Source organism: Mus caroli, chromosome 2 (assembly GCF_900094665.2).
Source record: "Mus caroli chromosome 2, CAROLI_EIJ_v1.1, whole genome shotgun sequence".
NCBI lineage: Eukaryota > Metazoa > Chordata > Mammalia > Rodentia > Muridae > Mus > Mus caroli.
The window spans coordinates 13,866,900-13,889,548 of NC_034571.1; the positions used below are offsets into that span (position 1 = coordinate 13,866,900).

Here is a 22,649-nt window from a genome sequence, read left to right on the forward strand (position 1 = left end):
AACAAACAAACAAAAAAAAACCAACAACAACAACAACAAAAAACAATGTCTCAAGAAATAAAGGAACATCAAACACAGAGGAAGAGATGTCGGAGATGGCAGATCTGTTCAGAGTTTCTGACAGCTGCAGTAAAGCTGGAAGAGGAGCTATATGGCAATAGTCAATGAGTTTTCAAAGTTTAAATTCAGCCTTAGAGCCTTGCACGGGCCTTGTTCTTGTCATGTACACTTTTATAAATGAACAGAAAAATGAAGAAAAATTTTAGAAGTCTAGAAAATTAATGGAAAGGGTTGGATTTCTTCCAATGTACCCTTCTCTCCCTAAGGAACCACATTCTTTGTTCTGTTTCATGTGGAGAGTTTAGGCAAGTTCAAAGGGCTGAACTGATAAAGTTACAGTGAGGAATATTTCTCTTAACCATTACTGGTAGAAATATCATTCCTGTTAGAGCTTGAATTAAAGCTTTGTGGATCAGCATTACTGACAGGGAGATCTACAATTGCTAGTGTAGGTAAACACCAGTTCAATGGGAGAATCTTGTCTTAATTCTAATTGTCACTTCATCGTGTGTTTTAAAAGCAATGTCTCTTTAATACTCAAATCTCTGTTTTATGGGAGAGGAACTATTATAGATGACAATCTGTGAAGAGTACATAATGTATGAGTTCCAGAGCTAGAATCAAACCTATCATGTTCGATTTCATCTTCCTCTCCATCACGTTACTGTTTATTATACCTCTTGGATTCCACCATCTGCAGGCATGACATGTCATATAAATTCTATAGCATCTATGCTATCATGCACTTATTTTTCAAATAAAGTTGAGACAATGTTGTTTTTAATCTTACATTTTTTGAAGGAGGAGGAGGAAGAGAAGAAAGAAGAAGAAGAAGAAGAAGAAGAAGAAGAAGAAGAAGAAGAAGAAGAAGAAGAAGAAGAAGAAGGAGGAGGAGGAGGAGGAGGAAGAAGAGGGAGAATTTTAATAAAATTAAAATTTTATTAAAATTAATAAAATAACTTAATCACTAAGTCAAATATTGGTAATAACAGAGATGTTAGCATACTCTTAAATGACCTATGAGCCACACTACAAGGATTCTCCATACTAAAGACTTATGATTAGTATTTCAAGTCCTGTCCCTCCATCATCTCCTGCCACCCCCATCCCAAATACACATCACTTAAGTCCATCTCCCCCCTTGAATAGGCCTTGGAATCCTTAAAATACTGTTTCCCTACCAAGAAGGCCCTTCCTCACAAAGGCCACCTGAAACCATTCTTGAGTCTCTAAAACAAGACTCTGGAATTCCTCCTTCTTCAAGCCTGTTCCTCCCACCACCACCTTCCCTCCCTGTGACATACTATTCCTCCCCCAAGAACACTTTGCAAGAAGTGTTTTTTAAAAATTGTATTGTTAGGTACTCAAACAAATAGCAACTACTCAACAAGTACAAGTTATAATGACAGAATGTGAAAAAATGTGTAACAGTAATTTATGCCCTGTTCTTCCTAGAGACCTTCAGTTTACCCACAGCCCTATGCAGTCTGTCTTACTGAATTTTCCACAAGGTAAGAATGGAATGAACCTATAGAAACAAATGCCCAAGAGGCACATAATGGAGGGGACAAAGCAGTGTAGAATTTATCTCCACTCCCAAGTAATGACCGAACAGAACACTGGCATTCTTTGTGGTGAGTCTCCACCTGTGCGTATACCGTGCTTCTGTCATATACTGGCATTTCAAGAACACAGAGCAAACACTTACAGAAAGATGATCCCACTGATTATGTCCTCCTGGTTTTCTGAAACTCCCTTTAGCTTAGGAGGATCAGAAATGGCTGTTGTGTGTTTAATTCCTTCTTTGAATTTTACCAGAATACTTTATTTTAAAATATAGCTAATTTATTCTATGCAAAGCTTAAACTAATTAAGAATTCTTCAATTGTAGCTGCTGCATAATTAGATTTTTGTTCCAACATTATATTCTTTTCAGTAGGAAAAGAGTTTCTCATACTGTTTGATGCTTTCTGGGCTCTTTATCCTGAAGTGCAAATACATTCACATTTATCCACCACAACAGGCATTCTCCAGTTAATATAAACAAACACTGCTTATGACCATAAGCCTTATGTACAAAATGTCTTGGAAATTATCAAAATATCATGATTTGTTATTTTCCATCTAGGAAGCAGTTGTATCTATTAATGTGTTAATTAGAATTTTAAATGTATTTAAAAGCAAAAATCAAATGCATTGGCCTCAGAGTCTTGCAAATGTTGCACACACAAAGGAGATCACACAGGTCTTCTTGAACAAGAGAAGAGGAAATGTGGCTACCATAGATGAGAAAGGGAGTAGGAGTGGTGTGTACTGAAGTAATCCCAGGAAATCCCAGGAAAGCACAGTGTCAGAAGTCAAGAAGTCGCCTCCACATGCATCCAGGCTGTAAAACGCCTGTGTTGGTGCCTGCTTGTGAGATGTTTCCCACAGGCTTGTGTGTTTTTACATCCCCCATCAGCTGATATCAGTATCTTGGGAGTCTGGGAAGCCTTTGCACATGGGGAGTAGCTGGTCTGCTGGGGATTGAAGACTAAAATTATAGGTGCCCTGGTTCTGCTTTCCCAGTTAAGTACTGATATGTAAGCAAGCTACCACATACTCCCCTGCCAAGCAATAATGCACAGTCATGTGTTGTCTGCCACGGTGCACTGGAGTCCCTCAAACCATGAGCCACAATTATCTTTCCTCCTTTAAGTAGCTTACTGCAGGTATTTGGTCACACCATGGAAAGAGGTCACTAATACATCCTGTATCCTGAAATTCATTCCACCCACAAATTTCTCCTTCAGGTAGGTCTATTTAGAGGAAAATCAACTGGAAAAAATGATAATATAGGGGCTATAAAACAAACTAACAAGGCCTTGCTATGTAGGTGGTATTTTATAACTGAAACTTGACTCCAGGCAAAGAGAACAGAAGTACACGCAGAGATTTAGCCAAGATTTAAATCTACAAGGTTTCTAGAAATCACTCAATAATGCTTAAAATTACCAAAGCTGAAGTCTAGGCTGGCATAAAAACTCTAGACTTTCAGATATCCGCTATCTTGGTGTCTGTGAGTTTAGCATGAGTAAAGATGCCAGGATCAACCCAGACCCAAATTAGTTAAATGCAAAGTTCACTGAGACAGGTTTCCTCTAAATGAAATTCAAAAACAGATCTTAGCACAGAAAGCTACTAGCAAAAAGGCCTGTCCTCGGAGGTGGAAAATGTCAGGATGTTTAAATGTTAGTGAATCACCTCCTGGTTTGACAGATCAGGCTAATCTTAAAAGGCCAAGTTTTCATTTGAATATTAAGCAGGAGGTTATGGCCCAACCTCTGAAATACAGAACTTAGGGAGACTAAGGGAGAAAAGATGATATACTGTACTGTTTTGTGTGATTTTGTTCAGGTAAAAAGCCCAACACAATTAAAAATGAACACTTTTGCTTCTCAACACTCTTCATAAAATAGCACAGTCATTTCCCTGTAGGAAAATGACTAGATGCCATATATACCACAGAACACTTACAGCTGATGTTTACATCCATGGATGCATGCCAAACATTGCCATTGCTAAGTGAAGGAATGTAACATTTTATACTTCTTTTCCAAACTAACTTCTCTGTCAGATTCAAGACACATCAGTCAGATTCCCATAAAACAGAACAGAATATCATTCACTCTAATCCATGCCTTAGCCTCCAAGTCCTCTTTCTAGATGCTATCTCAGGACAGGGCTACCTTATGCACAGGGATTTGACTGTACTGGCATTCTGCACATTCTTATAATTGTGTATTAAAGTAAATAACACCATGCCCTTCCTTGAATTCCAACAGAAACCACCACCAGGTCACATGCTTTGGATACTACCTAACACTGAGCTAGCACTGATACATGCATGAAAGCAGTTTTCTTTGGTTGGTGTCTTAGTTAGGGGTTTACTGCTATGAACAAACACCATGAACAAGGCAAGTTTTTACAAAGAACAATATATATTATCATCAAGCTGGGAGCATGGCAGCATCTAGGAAGGCATGGTGCAGAAGGAGCTAAGAGTTCTACATCTTCATTTGAAAGCTGCTAGTGGAAGATTTACTTCCAGACACTTAAGCCCACGCCCTCAGTGACACACCTACTCCAACAAGTCCACACCTCCTAATAGTGCCACTTCTAGACCAAGCATATACAAACCATCACATTTGGCTTAAAGGAAAGGTCTGACAGGTTGTGCGTCCAAGACAAGAGATGAAGAGATGGATCAGGGAAGAAATGTAAAGGAAAAGCATTTTTGACATCCACAACAAGAAACTAAGTATATGAATGAATACACACAGATGAACCCCACTCCTGCAAGGACAATTATTATCTGTTGTTCATGTCAGCCAATACACGGGATACGTTTTTCCTATAGCATTAAATACCTCCCCTACCATTCCCACAGTCAAAAGTGCCATCCCATAAGGTCTTTATACAATTTATATTCAACTGATGTGTTCTTTGCTGAGTAAAATAGAGGGGAAATAAGGTAAGAAAGCAGCAATACGGGCACAGAGCTGTGTCAAAGAAAGTCTCAGAAATGAGACTGACACAGGAAAAATGAGTTGGTGCTCCATTATAAAAACAAACCTATACCTTTGCTTCAGCTACCAAATAAATGTGTTAAGCCCTTTGATCATTTCGTTGTGGTAAAATTCATTTACTTGGGACAGTATCCCACATACTCTTTTCTCTCTAAAATATAACACAGCTAAAATTCTGATCCAAAAGGTGAATCGTAAGTCTAGATTCTACTTAAATGGCCCATGTCTTCTTTGCCCTGCTTTTAGTGACGTGAAATGGAGCTCCAGGCTCAATGGGAGCAAAGCTGATGTTTTCTCTCTAGAAGGGAGACCTTTGATAGCTGATGACATTGATGACGTCATCTTTGAGGAAAGTAACAAAGAAAAGGTAAAAAGCAACATATTGAGAACTAAAACTAAAACCGCTCATATAGCCCCTATCTCTCTCAGAAAGCATTACTAATGTTGTGGAGAACTTACTGAGCTAATATTGTGCTGGTTTTTCTTCACTCGTTCAATCTCTGGGGTATTCCTTACGGCTGTGCCAGCTCCTACTTCTTCCTTATAAGATACCTTCATAGTGAGAAAAGGAAAACAAGAACTGTAAGCTTGTTAAGATTCAAGTCCTAGATCTTCTTGTTACAAACGCAAGACTATTTCTCTATAAAATGCAAGGTTTTATAGTGGTATGAATACAGGTCTCATTTGTGACTAGCAATATTATACAAATCAATGAAATAGTCCATTATAATAAATGATGGCATTGGTTTCAGATCTCATAACCTCTTAGCCCAGTTCACACTTGTTCTAAGGCATGATAAGTACCTTAGCTGGGGGAAGATTATTTGCCCTAGAATATAAATTAGCAATCTCCAATTTCCTGCATGTGTATTTGAGAAAAAAATCAAAGCACATATTAAAGAAATTCACTCAGCTGCTATCATTTAACCCCAAAAGAGTGAGGTTTCACACCACTGCTAATCTAAGACAAAGGTCCCTCACTGTCTCCTAGCAAAATAGTAGCCCTAGTATCTGCCTTGACTTGCTTATTTTTCTTGCCTTCTCCTTTCTCTCCACCCCTCTCCACCCCTGATATCTACTTCTAAACAAAAACAAAAACAAAGTTTTGCCACAAATAAACAGCAGCCCTAGAAAGTCACATGAGGACAGAGCAATCCCACTCCAGACACTGGCTTATCCAGTGAACATCACAGGGCGGGGAGTGGGGAGGGGGTGATATAAGACTTGATCTGAAAGAGATGAAACTCAGGACATTACTGACCACAGGAGTTAGGAGAAGTCCTTTCTCTGATCCTTCCACTGAGAAATGCCCATCTCTTGGCACAGCCTGGACCTTCTTAGGGCAATCACTGACTTACCAGACAGTCGGTCTGTCCTGAGTGTGACTCAGCCAATTAATTAGGAAGCGGAGAGTATTTCAGTATGCCTCAAACTTAATGGCATTTGTTTTATGTCTCCTTTTGACTAGCCATGTGCTTAAGTTCTACATGACTGAGATAATTCTATATTATAATATTTAACTGTATGGTTCATTTAATAATTTCATAACACAATTCAAGTTTATTCATTTATCGATTAGCAGAGGCCTACTTTTTACATTTTTTAATTAGGTATTTTCTTCATTTACATTTCAAGTGCTATCCCAAAAGTCCCCCATACCCTGCTTCCCCCACTCCCCTACCCACCCATTCCCACTTCTTGGCCCTGGTGTTCCCCTGTACTGAGGCATATAAAGTTTGCAAGACCAAGGGGCCTCTCTTCCCAATGATGGCCGACTAGGCCATCTTCTGCTACATATGAGGCCTACTTTTTAAAAACAGTACACAGGCAATTTCTATTCTTCAAAATAAAAGGGGAAGTTTATGGGTTTAGTAAGTCTCTAGGTAAGTCATCCATGCAAATTAAGTGAAAATCAGGAGGGAAGCCCCCATGTCTCTACTCTCATCTTCACAATAAAATCAGTGTGGAAGTTTTGTTTTTTTTTTCTGAGATAAAATACAGTCAACACTTGTCATTGATATCTAATACAAAATTTGGATTTAAAAATCCAGAACAATTCTAACAATTAAAATTTACAAGAATAATTATTTTTATTTTGAAAAAATAAAGCCATTTGATAGAAAATACAAGTGACAGAGGAAAAAAATCAAACAGTGTGGGAAGACACTCTTACAAAATATAACATTTTAGAATTGAGGAGTGAAAAGTTGTTGGGATATTGTTCCCAGAGCATTTTCCTAGCATGAACAAGGCCCTAGATAAAATCCCTAGAGCCATAAAAATAAATAAATAAGCAAGCAAACAAAGATACCATAATTTCAACTATGAAAAAAAAATACAGATTGGGAATTCCTCAACCAAGATATCTGAAATTTAGAATTTCTGACAGTTAGCAATTGACTTGTTTCCTGTGCTGTGTTTCAGTCATAACACACATGCACTAAAAATAATACATGGTATTATCTTAGGCTGTGTGCATAAAGAGTATATGAAGCACAATTGACCTTTATGTTTAGACATACATCTCCTCCCCACTATCACTTATCACATACATGCAAATATTCCAAAATCCAAACAAAGTCTGAAGTACATTTGGCTCTTCACAGAGCAGCTACTCACATTGCTAATATTTTGCTGTGTCGTCTTGATTCTCTGAATCTCGGGAGTGACTGCCACAGTGGAGTAGTTGGAAAGCATTTTCTCAGCTTCATCTTTATACTTTTTCTAAGATTATAAAATGATTACAAATTGAAAGCTCTGTGTGGTAGGAGAAGAAAGGGATATGGCAACATTTCCAACCTTAGCATATACAACTCATAATTTAAGGTTCAAAGTAACTTTTGACATCTCCTTTAAAGTTAAGGGTGTCAGTAAACAATCTGTCACAGCAGCTTACCTAAGAGAAATTGCCTTCTGGGTTTCCCCTAAACTTGTGACCTACTCTTCTATGTGTGAACAAACTCAGATTCTACCCCAGTATCTCCAGCACTCCCAATGTGACCCAACTCTCTACATCTATCTTGTTACAAGCTTCTGGACGGAGGATTTGTTTCCTACTCCTGGTAAAGATCAGTGGCTAAGTATGACACTCTATTATATTTGTAGGTAAGATTATGACAAATCTCAAGTTCCTCTCCAGTAAATGAGCTACAATGGGCCCCTTTAATAAAGCCTGGGTCTAAGTTATGATATAATTGACATGGTTGTAAATACCCAACACACACTTATTCAACCAGTTCTACAAATAGACATCATTATTGGGTGGAGGAAATGAGGTACCCGCTACTAACCATGGGAAATGAGACTCAACTTGGGCATTCTAGTGAGTGTGGGTAACAATTACGAAGTGACATAAGCACTGGATTTGGTGACATGCAGCTGTCATTGCATCCTTCCTCGCTGACTCACATCTCCATTTGTGTGTTTCTTGCATTACCCTAAGATTTGCATGCAACTTATGAAAACATAGCCAGTGTCTCCAAGTTCATTGTCTTTGTGAAGCATGGGGGATAAGGGGGCAGAAAACCGTGACCGTTAAGATTATTCTAACTGCTGCACATTCCTAGGTAACTGAGGAGCAGACAGGTCCCTACACTTACCACTTTGGTTTAACCAGAATTTGAATGATTGTGCCCAATTTGGGTTGAAATTATTTCCATCACAAATTCTATTAATCAAATTTAATTCCCTGCTTCTAGAACAATTTCATATTTCTCATTCTTCTCTGTTACTTTTTCCACTGGGATGTACTTCTCAGGTAATTTTATAGCAAAGATATGATTAAATAAAGTGTATTTCCTTTCAAATCATAGTTTACAAGCAACTTGTTCCTCTGTAAATGTTTTCTTTTGAGGTAGTATCTTTCTCACATTTATTTTTTCAAAAGAAGTGGTATATGTATTTCCTTTACTGTTTTTGCCTACTGGGCTTCTCTTCGCCCTTCCCACTTAATTCTTCTTTTCTCTACACACAGCCCCCTTTCAGTCCTCGCTGTCTGTCTATCTATCTGTATTTCTCTCTCTCTCTCTCTCTCTCTCTCTTTCTCTCTCTCTCTCACACACACACACACACACACACAGACACACACAAACACACACACACACTCACTCACTCACTCTGTCTCTCTATCTCTCTATCTTTGTCTCTGTCTCTCTGTGTGTATGAATGTGTGCACACACATACTTAAATCCAGCTTCTTTACATGTGACAAAATATGAAATATTTATCCTTTTCATAATACCATTCTCTCACACCCAGCTTTTTAGATTTTTGGAAAATATGTGACAGGTATAGTTGGCAAATAAGTTTTTCTAAGAAAACTTAGCTCTTCTCCTAATTTTTCATTAACATTAATTATCAAGTGATAAAATAGTCTTTCACTACTTTATTTTATTGAGAGCTATATAAAAATATTGTCCATCATTAAATGGACATAAAGTATTTTTGGAGTTATGCTTCTGTGTGTGAACAAAGACTATTGAAGAAAGTATACAATGTTAAAAATTAAAAAATTAAAATTAAAAATTAAAAAAGTTAAAAATAAAAATAAGATCAAAATTTTCTTGGCCTCAAAAAGGGGAAACCATGTGGGACTTTGGCATCTCATAACGGCCTCTAAATTAGATCTATAGCCACCGTCCTAATTAGCAATGCAAGTCACATTTGGCCATTAAAGTCTTAATAAAAATGCTCTAATTTTGAAGGCAATGTCTTCAGAATGTTGTCAATCAAAACTCTGGAAGCAGGCAGTGACAGGATTTGAGTACATTTCTGCAAGCATCTTCATCCTCTACCAACCTGGCTGTAGATTTCAGATGCCCTCTTGGCTCGAAGCATATCTGGGATATCCATGTTCACTTGCATTCCTCTCCCCTTAATTTCATTCTCCAAGTCTTTCTTATATTGCTTCTAAAAGAACAGAAAATAATCTCAGCTCTTTGCTGAACTTTCCATGGTCCTATTGTTATTCATGTGTTTCAACAACAAGGTGACATTTGCACCATTCCAGAACCTTCATCGAGACTTTGTGTTCACACCATCCTTACCTGGCTGGCCATCTCAGATGCCCTCTTAGCTCTCTGAACATCCAGAGTGTCTGTGCTGACCTGCATCCCTTTTCCTTTAATTTCTGTCTCCAGATCTCTTTTGTAGTCTTTCTGTAGAAAGTAAAACACATGGTGCTCTGCAGTGATTTCAAAATGGTACTGAAAAAGCATGATGTCATTTTGACATCAGGACTATACATTATGAAAATAGATTAGGCCTTATTCTTTTCTTTCTATATAACAAGACAGAAGTATGACATGCAGTGATATATTTATACATAACCAGGAGGCTTTGTCTACTAAGCTGCGTTTAAAGAAAAGCACAGAACTAGATGGAGAAACTTTGGTGTTCCAATGATAAAATTGAAAAGGTATTGGTGACTGTATAATCTGGTTGGTGACTATCAATAAGGTAACTAAAAACTGTCACTATTCTCAATTATTGCAACTTACTACATTTCTATTCTAAACTACTGGGTTTATATAATATTAGCCCAAGTGTCTGGACTCTATGGGGCTTAAATAAATCATTCTACCCCAACCTTGGGTTTATGTGATTAGTTCAGGAATGGTGTACACTTCCTTTACCATGGAGAATAGAGAATGTCAGAAAAGCCTTTCCTTTTCTTCTTGGATATGAATGACAATAGACACATCCTGTCTGGGAACTAAGTCAGGAAGTAAAACTAAACTGCATGACCCTTAAATAATATATAACCTTTCAGAATGACTGGTTACAGTCCGGAAAAGGTGTCACTAGGCAACTTCATCACTATATGAACAAAACACCTCCAAACTTGGATGGTTTAAAACAGCATATGATAACAGCTTCATTCCAAGAGAACAAGTGTACTGAGAGCCTCAGTCAGAGTTCAGTTTGCTAATGTCTCATTGGCTATAGAAAGTCACACAGTTAAGCTCACATAAACAGTACAAGTTTGAATATTGGAGGACACTAGCCTAACAATATATCATATTGGCATTTTAAGCTCAACCTTGGATAGTAAAATTAATATCAAAATTCCAAACTTTAGTTGCAAAGGATTTTAAGAGCCAATCAATTTGGCAAGATGGACCACGTGTAAATAAGATTATGAAAATGAGTTATATAGAGTGTAAAGATGATGGCAACTCCAAAACCTCCCAGGGCCACGTGGACCACAGCTGACTCCTCTGGGCCTATTTTCCCTCACTTTCTACTCATTCCATATTTCTTGCTCTAGGAGGATGCTTTCAGTTCCAATGATAATAATTTCAAAAGCTCCTATTTCTGGCCCTGGATGCCCACTCTGTTGCAATACGCTCTAATCTGCTAAAGTGAACTCGATGTAGTCTCTGACATAGAATAAAAAAGGTTCATAAAGGTATAGCTTTTGTGATAAAACAAACACCATCAAGTAAAACTGCACAGTAAGTGGTCAAGAATTGAGACAGAATTCTTGACCAGGCTAAAAATTTACTGTTCCTGTTGAAACCATGCTATGCCCTACTTTAAACCACTCAATACTGTATAAACTGGCATTTTAGGCTCTGCCTTGCCCTCAGACATTCCACTGCACAAGAAGCTTCTGACTTTGTTTTGACGGTGGCCCCTGGGTGGCCCTCAAAGCCACACCCTCTATCAAGCAACCTTCATCTAGCACTCACTGATCAATGGCTCATTCCTAGGTCTAGAATGGGAGCCAGCTGAGAAGTTTAGTAGGAAGAATTGGAACTGTGGACACATATGTGTGCTAAATTATAGCAGGAAAACTAAAAATTATGGGGTAGACCAGATTAAGCAAAAGGGTACTGTTCTCACCTGGACTTCGTAAGCGATGGATACCTAACACTGTGACAGAATGGCCCCAACCAGCCAACAAGTTCATACCGGATGTGTGTCAATGATCAAGGACTCCATGACCTGGCTCAGTCCCCGGCTATTTGACACAGCTATTTAACTGCTTATTCATCTACCTGCTCACCCCATCTGAACCTGAACCTGGCAAGCTGCTCCCTGCCCCTGATCCATTTTCTACTTGAGACCCACTTCTGCCTTTACACCTCTAACCTCTTCAACTTTGCTCTTAAATCTGACTTCACTTCTACAAGCATTATTACCAGCAGTTTGCTCTCTTCACTGATCTGGTTCATTTTTATCTATACAGATTCTTTCTAAGCCAACTTCTAAAACCTCTTGAACTTTGAACTCTGCTGGAGTCACTTTTACTTGAATTTATTCTTTAACACATACACATGTATTTATTCTTTAATGTTTTATGTATGTATATATAACTGTACATATATATATATACACACCTATGTATGTGTACATGTATGTATATGTTCTTACACAAAAACATACACATACATATACAGTGTGTGTGTGTGTGCTGCATGAGCATTAACAGTAATTAAGATTAGAATAAAGAACTTTCATTCACCTTGTCCAAGCTACCAAGGTGGATGGATTTTATTACAAATTATAGGCATTGAAACTGCTAAACTTTATGAATTTGTTATTAAATATATGCTGATATTATGGAAAGAAACAAACATTTCCATGTATGTTTCTAATGTAGCTCACTCATGACAGCATCAGTCCTGGTAGCTAATATGGTACCTTAGTTTGGAGTAGGGAAATGTGAATGGATTTAGAACAGTGTTACAGGATTCAGTTGATAAGCAGAATCAAAGTGACATCTAAGACTTGTCTGGTTTCATTTGAAGAGGCAGAAGAGAAATTAAAGGTTCTGGTTTTGGCATGTCATGTTGAGATATTACTACACATGTAGACAACAGATGTTTCAATGGACATAGTCACATCCACATTATAAATCATACAATGCTTCTAAAGGAGCCAGGCAAAGTGTAGAAAGTAATGAAACATAACTTGTAAGAGTAAATGAATATAAAGCAAAGAGAAGCACACAGCATTCAAGATTTACTTAAGTTTCTGTATGTACAAGATCAGTCTGTCTACATATCCTACATACAGATCTGGAAGTCTCTACAATAAACTTCTAACAATGACCAGTCACACTACAAGAGTCAGGATAGCTCCCAGAATAGCCCCAGTGAAGCCCCACCACCAAGCCTTGAAAAGGCGAGTCATTCTCCTGAGTCTGCACCTCAGCTTCCTCTATTTCTCTTACAAAATGCAAACACTATCACACTCCAGTGACTCGTTCACACTCTCAAAATCATTAGGAGGTTCAGGAAGCATAGTGTCTAACCTCAGCTATCTCCCTAGAACATGCAAATATGGTCTGCTCTTTACAGCTCTCTTATGCCCACATCTTCATGTATATTGCATGAAGAGAAGTGACACTGAACATGGTCAATCAAGATATATGGTGTCTTAACCCAAAGGCTGACTCTGGAAACCTCAAGCAGTAGATATAAAGTAAGCAAAGGATGTCTTCTAAACACACAGTCACACAGAACCAAAGATTATACTCAAATTAAAACCTCTAAATATGGACTTTAGATTTCCCTCAAAACACTGTGAACACAAACATGCAAAGCAGAATATGAGCTATCCTAGAGAAAATGTCCTACAAAAGTATTTATCATACTCTAGATTAACATGAAATGTGTTGTATTACAACAATAATGTGTATCGGGGTGTGTGTCCCTGCGTGCATGTATGCTTGTGTTTTCTACTAAAATGGCTTTTTCTGAGCTTCCTTTGGTGCATTTAAAGGCTATGAGCAATGTGGAGACTACAAATTTCCAAATAGCCATCATAATTTGAAATGATTTCCATTCCACACGTCAGTGCCGCCCATGGAGCTTTGAGAGATCCCATGCACTCATCCAGTATTTGTGTGATCTGCTGAGTACAAACATTGGAGTTTCAAGGTCTGGGAGACCCTCACCACTCACCTCGCTGGCTATCTTGGCAGCTCTTTTGGCACGTTGTATTTCAAGGGTATCGGTGTCAATTTGCATTCCCTTGCCTTTAATTTCCAACTCCAGATCCTTTTTGTATTCTTTCTATAAAATCAACAGTCAACAGAATTTAGTCACTCTGTGGACAACATGTTTTTACAGTCAACGATACCAAAACAAACAAACAAGCAAACAACCTATAAATTTTTCAATGACCAAGAGAGGGCTGCGAGATGGCTCAGTGGGTAAAGCACTTGTCATATAAGCAGTAAGGTTGAAGTTTAAGTCTCCTAGAAGCCATGTACACTCAAGCAGATACAACAGTGAGCTCTGGGTTCAGCAGAGACCCTCACCTAATAGAGGAGAAAGCAATCAGAAAAGATACTCAACACCAACCTCTGGCCACATGCCACACACATGCACTCACACATATACAAACACACAGACATGAATGCACACACAACATACAATCACGTACTTAGGAAGAAAGGAAAAAGGTAAGTGACCAATGTCCAACAGAATGTGATGTTTATTGCTATACATGAGCACTCAGATCTAAGTACATCGTGAAGAATACAAAATTAGAACCACTATTCTCACTGGAGATGTTTTTATACTGTGGAAAAGTCAATCATCAAATGAGTCTTCATGGAGTGCAATCTTGGAGACTGGGAGAAAGGCAAAAGGATACAGACAGATTTGTACGATAGGAAGAAAACCAGGAATGAGGTCAACACACTCAGCAGCCAAGCTATGTGATACTCCAGATGATTCCTACCATTCCTGTGTGTCTGTGAAACGGGGTATGAGCATGGCTCCATGCAAGATCCACAGTGAGGAATAGGAGACAGTGACAGAGAGCTTAGAACAGAGGGTTGGCTTTCTCTGCTCTTTGTTCCTGTGTGGCCACCCACTATTTTTTTGTCCTAAAGCCCGGTGTGCTGATGCTTCCACTGCCATCTTACCACTCGGGATTCAACTGGCCCTGCCATCCTAAGTCTACAGTAAACTTTCCAGATATAATTGACAAACAATACTAAAATTGGCCTCTCAATGAAGACTGACTGCATTGTTGTAACGAAAGATTGCTCCTGCTATAGCAGTCTTCCCTGTTTCCATATAAACTTAAAGAGTGGCTTTTCTATGTCTGTGAAGAACCCATACAGGAACATTTTGACTTCTTCACCTACGTATACCTCTTGTATTTCCTGATCTTATGTTACTGTTCTAGCAAAAGTCTAAGCACTGTATTGAACTGGAAAGGAGATAGTGGCTAGCTCTGTCTTGCTCTTGATTTTAATAGAATTGCTTTGAAGTTTTCTACATTTAGCAGAAATACTATGGGTTGGACATACATAAAAGCCTTTGTAATATTAAGGTGTTTTCTCCAATCCTATTGTCTCTAAGAGTTTTGCTATAGAGGGATGTTAGATTTTGTCAAAAGAATTTTCTCTGGCTACTAAGATGATCATGACTTTAAGTCTATTTTTATGCTTCATGACATTTATCAATTTGCGTATGTTAGATAATCCTTACATCTCTGGGTCATGGTGAATGATCTTTTCATGCATGCCTGTACTCAGCTTGTTGTGATATCTCCCTATTATTTCTAATTTTTTTCAGTTTTGATCTTCTCTTTCCTTTAGGTAATTTGGCTAAGGTTTGCCAATCTTGTTTATCTTTTCAAAGAACCAACTCCTTTGTAATTGGTTCTTTGTATTGGTTTGTTTGCATATGCATCTCTACTTCTTTCATTTCTGCCCTGGTTTCAGTTATTTGCCCCATCTACTGCTTCAGTTTGATTTGTTCTTGTTTCCCAAAACTTTTGACTTATTAAATCATCTATTTGAAGCTCATCTCATTTTTAATGTAAGTACTCAGAACAATTCATTTTCTTCTTAGAACTTATTTTTTTCATTTCATCCTAGAGATTTTAGTTATGTTTTCATATTTATTTAATTCCAAGATTTTTTTTATATTTTCTCCTTAATTTCCTTAATGGTTCAAATACTTGAAAATTGAATAATAATTTAATCTCCATGAGCTTGTATGTTATTTATCTTTTGGTATTTATTTTTTGATATTTTTGTTATTTGTTGATCAAGCTTTTCTGGTGGTCAGATAGAATATATGGAGTTAGTTTGATTTTCCTAAATTCATTAAGACTTGCTTTGTGTCTTAAGATAGTATCTGTTTTAGAGAAACTTCGATAGCATACTGAGGTGGACGATGTGCATTCTGTAGTGTTTAGGTAGAGTGCTCTGTAAGCACATGGCAGTTCCATGTGGCCTGTGATGACCTTTAGCTTCAGTGTTTCTCTGGTTACATTCTGTCCATTGGTGAAAGCACGTCTCAAAGTCAATTACTGTGTTGGGGTTAATCTGTGACTTAATGCCAGTGGTGTTTGCTTTATGAAATTGGGTGCAGACATGTTTGGTGCACTTATGTTTAGATAATGTCCTCTTGTTTACAATATCCTCTTGGTAGATTGAAATGAAGTGCCCTGCTTTGTCACCTCTAATTAGTTTTGGCTTGAGTCTTTTGTGTTAGTACAGAACGGCTGTGCCTTCTTGTTTCCCAGTCCCATTTGCTTAGAGTATTTCTCTCTATCTTCCACTTGAAGGTTATATCTAGCCAAGAAAGTGAGGGGTGTTTTGTTTTGTTTTGTTTTGTTTTGTTTTGTTTTGTTTTGTTTTGTTTTGTTTTGTTGTAAAAAACAAAAAGGTAGATGCTGTTTTCTAATACTGTGGGCTAGTCTGTGTCTTTTGATTGGGAAATTGAATCAGGTATTAGAAGCCTTATTAGTCAGGCACCAATAGCAAGGTTCTTATGTTAGAGTGGTTAGGGCTAAAGCAGAGAAAGCCAGGGGTGTGCTGGATGCCTGAAGTGACGTGTGAGGTGTATGCAAGGCTTCTGAACCACTGAGGAGTGTCAAAGCCACCAGAGGATCCCAAAGGAATGGCACTAGAAGGAACAGGAGACTGAAACTGGACATTGCATTCACAGGGCATTCTTATAAAGTTCTATGAAATGAGAAGCAACAACTACTTTCACTCCATGCAGAAGTTTAACTCCTTAGCAACCAGATGAAGACTAGAAATGTGTGATACCTAAAGAGCAAGACAACAGAAGCTGCTCAGTTGCAGCTGCTGCCAGAACACAAAGCCACACCTGCCTTGTTTTTTCCCTTTCTTTACTTTTAAATAACCAGATCAAATCTCATAGGAATATTTTGCCTGGCATATGGATTTCTCTAAAATGACCATTTTCACTCACAGCATAGAGAAAGATTGTGAAGATGAAATTGTCTTTAATTTGCTACCTGGGAAAAGTCTGGGACATGGTTGTTTATCATCATTTACACATGAATTGTGTCATATAGAACCTTAGGGAAAACTATATTGGTGAGGAAAGAAGCTGAAAACGGTCTCATTGTGGGCTGCTCAATGAATCCACTCACCTCGCTGGCCATTTCAGATGCTCGCTTTGCTCTCTGAATATCGAGAACTTCTGAACTGAGTTCCATTCCTTTCCCTTTGATTTCATTTTCCAGATCTTTTTTATATTCTTTCTACAAGACAAGAATAGAACATTTCACTTGAAGATTTCCCCACAATTACTTTAACTCATATACAGTTTAAATGTCTTCTAGAGACCACAGACACGAGAAAATATTGTAAGGAAGGAAAAATTAGATACTGAATATTCTTGCCAATTTCCCATTGATGTTTTCTTTTCTCCTCTATTAAACTCAAAGTGGCATCCATATTACCAGTGTTTCATCCTTTCTCCCAATATCTTTTGGCATCATTCTGATCTTCTTTAAAAAGATATCTCCCTTTTAAGAGTTGGAGAAAATCTTCAGAATATATATGCTTCTTATTACTTGAAGTGATTTTAAAAATATCTATTTGATGTGAATTTCTAAAAGAACTTACAGAAAAAGGACCGCAAAGCCAAAACTAGCTATAGCCAGAGGCATTTAAAAATGTGTACTTTATTTAAAGATCTGTTCAAAAAAGCAATTTTCTTAAAATTGATAAGAGACTTTGAATATCTTTCTTAATATTATATATTTTTAAAATTTTTAGATGGAGTCTCATATAGCCTTGGCTGGACTAGAAATCACAAGTAGACAAATATGGCTTGAAGTTCTAATCTTTCTCCCCCTGCTTTTGGAGTGCTGGGATTATAGGTATGAACTTCCAAACTCATTTTATGAGATGCAGGGATGGAACCCAAAAAGCTTTGAGCATGCTAGGCAAGCACTCTGCCAACTGAGCTACATCCTAAACATTGACACTGCATTTTAAATCATCACAGCTGCTTTGCAGAGACTCTTATATCCTCTACTGAGAAATTGTTGATTTCCTTATTTACTTACACTGTAAAATTCCATCAAACTGGGTTTCATTTTATGACTATTTTGCTAAACAAAAGATATAATTCCCTTTAATGTTAAGAAACCAGGTTCCTGTTAATTCCAGAGTTCATGTCACACACACACACACACACACACCATCCTGTATCGTTAAATTAGGCTGACATCTGATCAAACAACAGCTTTTGTCAATCCTGCCTATGATTTTAGAAATAGCTCTCAGTCAAATGGCCTTGGTGAAAGTCACAACCTTTCTACTAATTTGATCATGTGAACTTTAGGAGGCCCTTGAGTAAGTCAGTCTCCAATTCCATCAAGGAAAAAGGAAATAAAATAAATGTCCTATTAATACCAAAGGACAATGGAGGAAAATTGGGCAAAATATTGGAACAGCCAAAGGCTGTACATAAAACATACATCCTAAAATATAAAATGGTACTTGGGAGACTCTACATGGCAATATAAAACCATAAAATAAAGAGCATAGAATCTATTACAGGTAAGGGCTTCTAAACTAAAAATTTCTAATTATATCATGTAACCAAGTGGCTTTTTCAATTAGCTATCTCTATGTAACTAACTAAAAGATTAGACATAGCCACTATGAAAGAAATACTTGTGTCCCTCCCAAAATCTGTACGTTGAAGCCCCAGCTCCCTTGAGAAGTATTTGGGTTTCTATGGGTATATGAGGGTAGGTAGGGACAATGCTGATATTAAAGGCTCCACGAAGAAGGAGACTAGCATTCTTTCTTCTGCTGTGGTGACACAGAAAGCAAACACCAGCAAGCAGGAACAGAGCTCTCACCTGGAGCCAAAGCCACCAGAACCTTGACTTGGGGCTTCTTGGTTTTTGGAACCAGGAGAACTGTCTGATTTAGAACCACTCATTTTACAATATTTCCTCATAAAAGCCCCAAGCTGCCTGCTCCAATGAACAGTTTTGTGGACCTTTTCCTGTTCTGTTCAGGCATCCGGAATTCTAAGTCCAAAATGTGATTAATTAAACCTTGCTATTTTAGTTACATGACACTTATAGCATCATTGCTCTGAATAATTCCTTTGAAAGAATTAGAATCCCACTTTCCCCATTAAGAAAGAAGACAGGAATAAAATGGGAGAGTTGAGAATCAGTCTCTCGTTGTCACTGTATGCTAATGATTGGAAGTCCCTGCCTTAACGTGCACACAGCAGTGCAGCTTTACAACAGAGAACAGTATCAGGACAGCACCATTTATTTGTTCTCAGCTTCAAAGAATATTTACACAAATAAGAAATGACAAGTGGGGGTGGGGCAACAGAATCGAGATAGAAACTGCATTGTTATTCTAAGAAATCACAGTAATGTCTGATGTCACTTAAGCAGCAAAGGTCAGCTCTCATTTACTTATTAAAAGCTCATGATTAAAAGTTTCATCTCTAGGTGGACTTATGCTTAATTCATTCCACTGGTTTAGGACATCTCTTTCAGCAGAATCACTTCTTCAATTCAAAAACTGACAATAAGACTGCAGTTTTCTTCTTACGGGTGTGTTCTACTCATGCATTATATTCTAGGTTACATTAACATATAATCATTTAAATGAACATGTCACAGTAGAGTTAGCTTTGAGCCACTTGGAGGAAATGGATTAATTTTTCAGTGTTGAAGTACAAGTATAATGTTTTGATTTATTCAAGTTAAAACATTTAATATTCAACAAACTTAATATATTAATTGTGAACCAAAGTTTAATTAAGTTACCAAGAAAATTTCTATGGAGATAAAAGCAAAAAAAAAAAAAAAAAAAAAAAAAAAAAAAAAAAAACAAAAACAAAACAGTATGAGTTATTCTGCTCCTTACACTAACTCTATAATTTTTCTCTAAGTAAAAGAGAAAGAACTTTTGAATAAATCATATATTCAGACTTTCCCATGTGAGTACCTCAGCTCTGATATCAAATGTGGTGATGCTACAGGGAGACTACCCAAAAAGGTAGAGAGATGACTCAGCAGCTAAGAATATATGCTGTTCATCCAGAGGCCTTGAGTTAGGTTTCATTCACACCTTCAGATCTAATACCCAATTCTGGCCTCTGTAGACACTGCACTCATGCACACAAATCCACACATGCACATAGAATTAAAAGTTAAGACTAAAAATTTGAAAAGTAAAGCTGGTTGTAGAATATGTTTATGATAACTAAGAAAATCAAGCTTTCAAGAAAGTGCTTTTCTCAACCAGGTGGTGGTGACACAACTGTAATCCCAACACTCCAGAAGCAGAGGCAGGCAGCCTCTGTGAGTTCAAGGACAGCCTGATCTAAACAGTGAGTTCTATGACATACAAAGCTGCAGTTACATAGGCAAATGCACAGAAAAATGTTGCCTTGGAAAATAAGCAAAAAAAGAAAGAGAAAATGTAAAGGAAAAGGAAGTGGTTTGCTCAGGACAAGGCATAGCCATTGTTCTCTCCTCATTTGATGATCCCTGAGACTTCTGGAAATATGGAAAACACAACTGCATAATTTTTGATAGTGAGGGACTGCATGCATTGACCTCTCCATATATATATACGAGAGTCAGTCTTCTGTTTAATATTTTTGTAGAAGACAGCTGCTATGAAGCTATAAAGTTCACTACTTACAGACCTTCTAAGCTATAATCACAATGAAAAAACAGAATATTTTCTAAGTTTTTTCAGATAATCTGGATAATTTCTTCATTCACCAGTAAATAGTCCTATTAACTTATACTTTCCTGTGTTAAGAAAATGCAAGGCTCCCTCAGTGAGGGCCAGAATAAAGAGTCCACAACTCACATATGCAATCAGTAGGGAATTGCTAAGTAGGTGTTTCTGAAGTGACTTATTCTGCTTATTCCTAGGTATAAGATATCTAATATAAACCCACAAGGCACTACCATAACATCTAATATAAACTCCCAAGGCCATACCTCCCTCATCAGGTTGGTGATATGCTTCACATGTAGAAATGCAGGTGTCTTGTCTAAATCTAGTGAGGACCTTCCTTTAATTTCCTTCTCAAAATCTTCTTTGTAAACTTTCTGTTGAATAAAGACATCATATTCAATGTACAGAATTTTTATAAGAAAGCTACAAGAATAGGCATTCATTCTCAGAACAAAACTTGTGTTTTTTCATGTAATTATATACTATCTCAGTTTTATTATATTAATCATTTATCATAAAGAAAAACTTGCAGACAATAGCAACAACAACAATTAAAAAAAACCTCACACAGCAAAATTAACTAGTCTTCGTAACAGCAGAAAAATAATTCCAATTTTGTCAATTACAGGCTTCTACCTTGTCTGTCTTTAGTGCAAGAGGATGTGCCTAGCTCTGCAGTGACCTGATATGTCAGGGTGGGAATACCCAGGGAGGACCTCAACCCTCTCAGAGAAGAAGGGGAGGGGTGGGACTCTGTGAGAGGGGACCTGGAGGGGGGTAGCGATCAGGATGTAAAATGAATAAAAAAAACTTAACTTCAGAAAACATTAAAGACTTTGTGAACTTTTAGAATTTCTGCTTTAAGGCAAATTTGAATAAAAAAATATGACTGGACCTCTACCAGAATAGGCAGCTCTAACTTTCCTGATTTCCTAAGAGGCACAAAATAAATATCTCTTTTGCAAATGCTAAGTAGGTAATCAGAGAGCTAACTAAGTGTGATTGATTGGGGGGGGTAGGACTGCTTGGCCGGAAGAGCAAAGCAGGAAATATTAGTGTGTCTGTCTAGTAATATATGACTTAATTTAGAAGTATATAAATGCATATATTAATTTCCAAAGTTAAAAATGATTGTTCATGTAATCACACTTAAAGGAAATTAAAAGGCCTTTGAATGAAAATATATTCTATATAATGTATACATACTATACATTAAGTATATTGTACACACTTTATATTAATGAACAAATTAAGGTATTTTTTCCTAATTATCACTCTGTGAGTCAGTCAATGTTTTTGCAAATGTTTTTCTAGTGACCAGAAATTCCCTTCTGTAGGGAACTCACTTGAAATCTCAGAGCTGTTACTATTGTTGAGCCAGTATTTCTCTGTGCAGCATACACCTGTGAGCTAACTCTTGGTTCGTGTTGCCTGAGAAGTCTTCTGGTCTGCCTGAGCCACACCAAGACCAGCAACCATTCTGGCATTTGCAAAAGTATTTGTGTATAATATAATATAATGATGTACTTTCTAAATTGTACACATTTTCTGTTGGCTGTTACAAAAGAAGCTGTCCCTGGGGTTGTTCTCTGTTTCTTTAATCTCCCATGATCATTACAGTAAGACTTTGGTGGAGCTGACAGTTAGAATTTACATTACATTATTATGGGTCTGTGATAGTTAGCTTGAGCCAGTCCTGTGCGATCATGACCATGTCTTTTCTTGACAACACCTCTAGTCTTTTGAAGTTAAAAGTTCCCCTATTTTTCTTTTGGCAGTTTAAAAATGTGTTTCCCATCATTTGTCCCCAAATGTTCCAACAATCTCAACACTTTAATCTATATAATTTCTTATAATCTTGTAACCTCAGGCTTTACCCATGCCAAGTTCCTGAAATAATGACTCGAAGACTGAATTATTTGTGAATAAATGCTTGTGCCATAAAAATAAATAAATAAATAAATAAATAAATATCTCTTTTTCTTACCCTTTAAATCTAGGAAGAAAGGAGGGAAGGAAGGGAGGGAAGGAGGGAGGGAGGGAGGGAGGGA

The 22,649-nt window shown here is 37.4% G+C and overlaps 1 protein-coding gene across 2 annotated transcripts in view; it reads right to left on the bottom strand.

The window, feature by feature from the left end:
• The window catches only part of Nebl (nebulette), a 365,879-nt gene that overhangs the window by 36,745 nt on the left and 306,485 nt on the right, over positions 1–22,649 (bottom strand). The window contains exons 18-24 of one of the 2 annotated variants that reach the window (XM_029474616.1): positions 20,862–20,972; positions 17,007–17,117; positions 13,541–13,651; positions 9,674–9,784; positions 9,426–9,536; positions 7,248–7,352; positions 5,088–5,180 (exon numbers count right to left, since the gene is read on the bottom strand). The exons of the other annotated variant lie outside the window; for it this stretch is intronic. Coding sequence (XP_029330476.1) covers positions 5,088–5,180; positions 7,248–7,352; positions 9,426–9,536; positions 9,674–9,784; positions 13,541–13,651; positions 17,007–17,117; positions 20,862–20,972 — 753 coding nt within the window. The remainder of the gene's footprint in view (positions 1–5,087; positions 5,181–7,247; positions 7,353–9,425; positions 9,537–9,673; positions 9,785–13,540; positions 13,652–17,006; positions 17,118–20,861; positions 20,973–22,649) is intronic. 2 annotated transcript variants of the gene reach the window in all.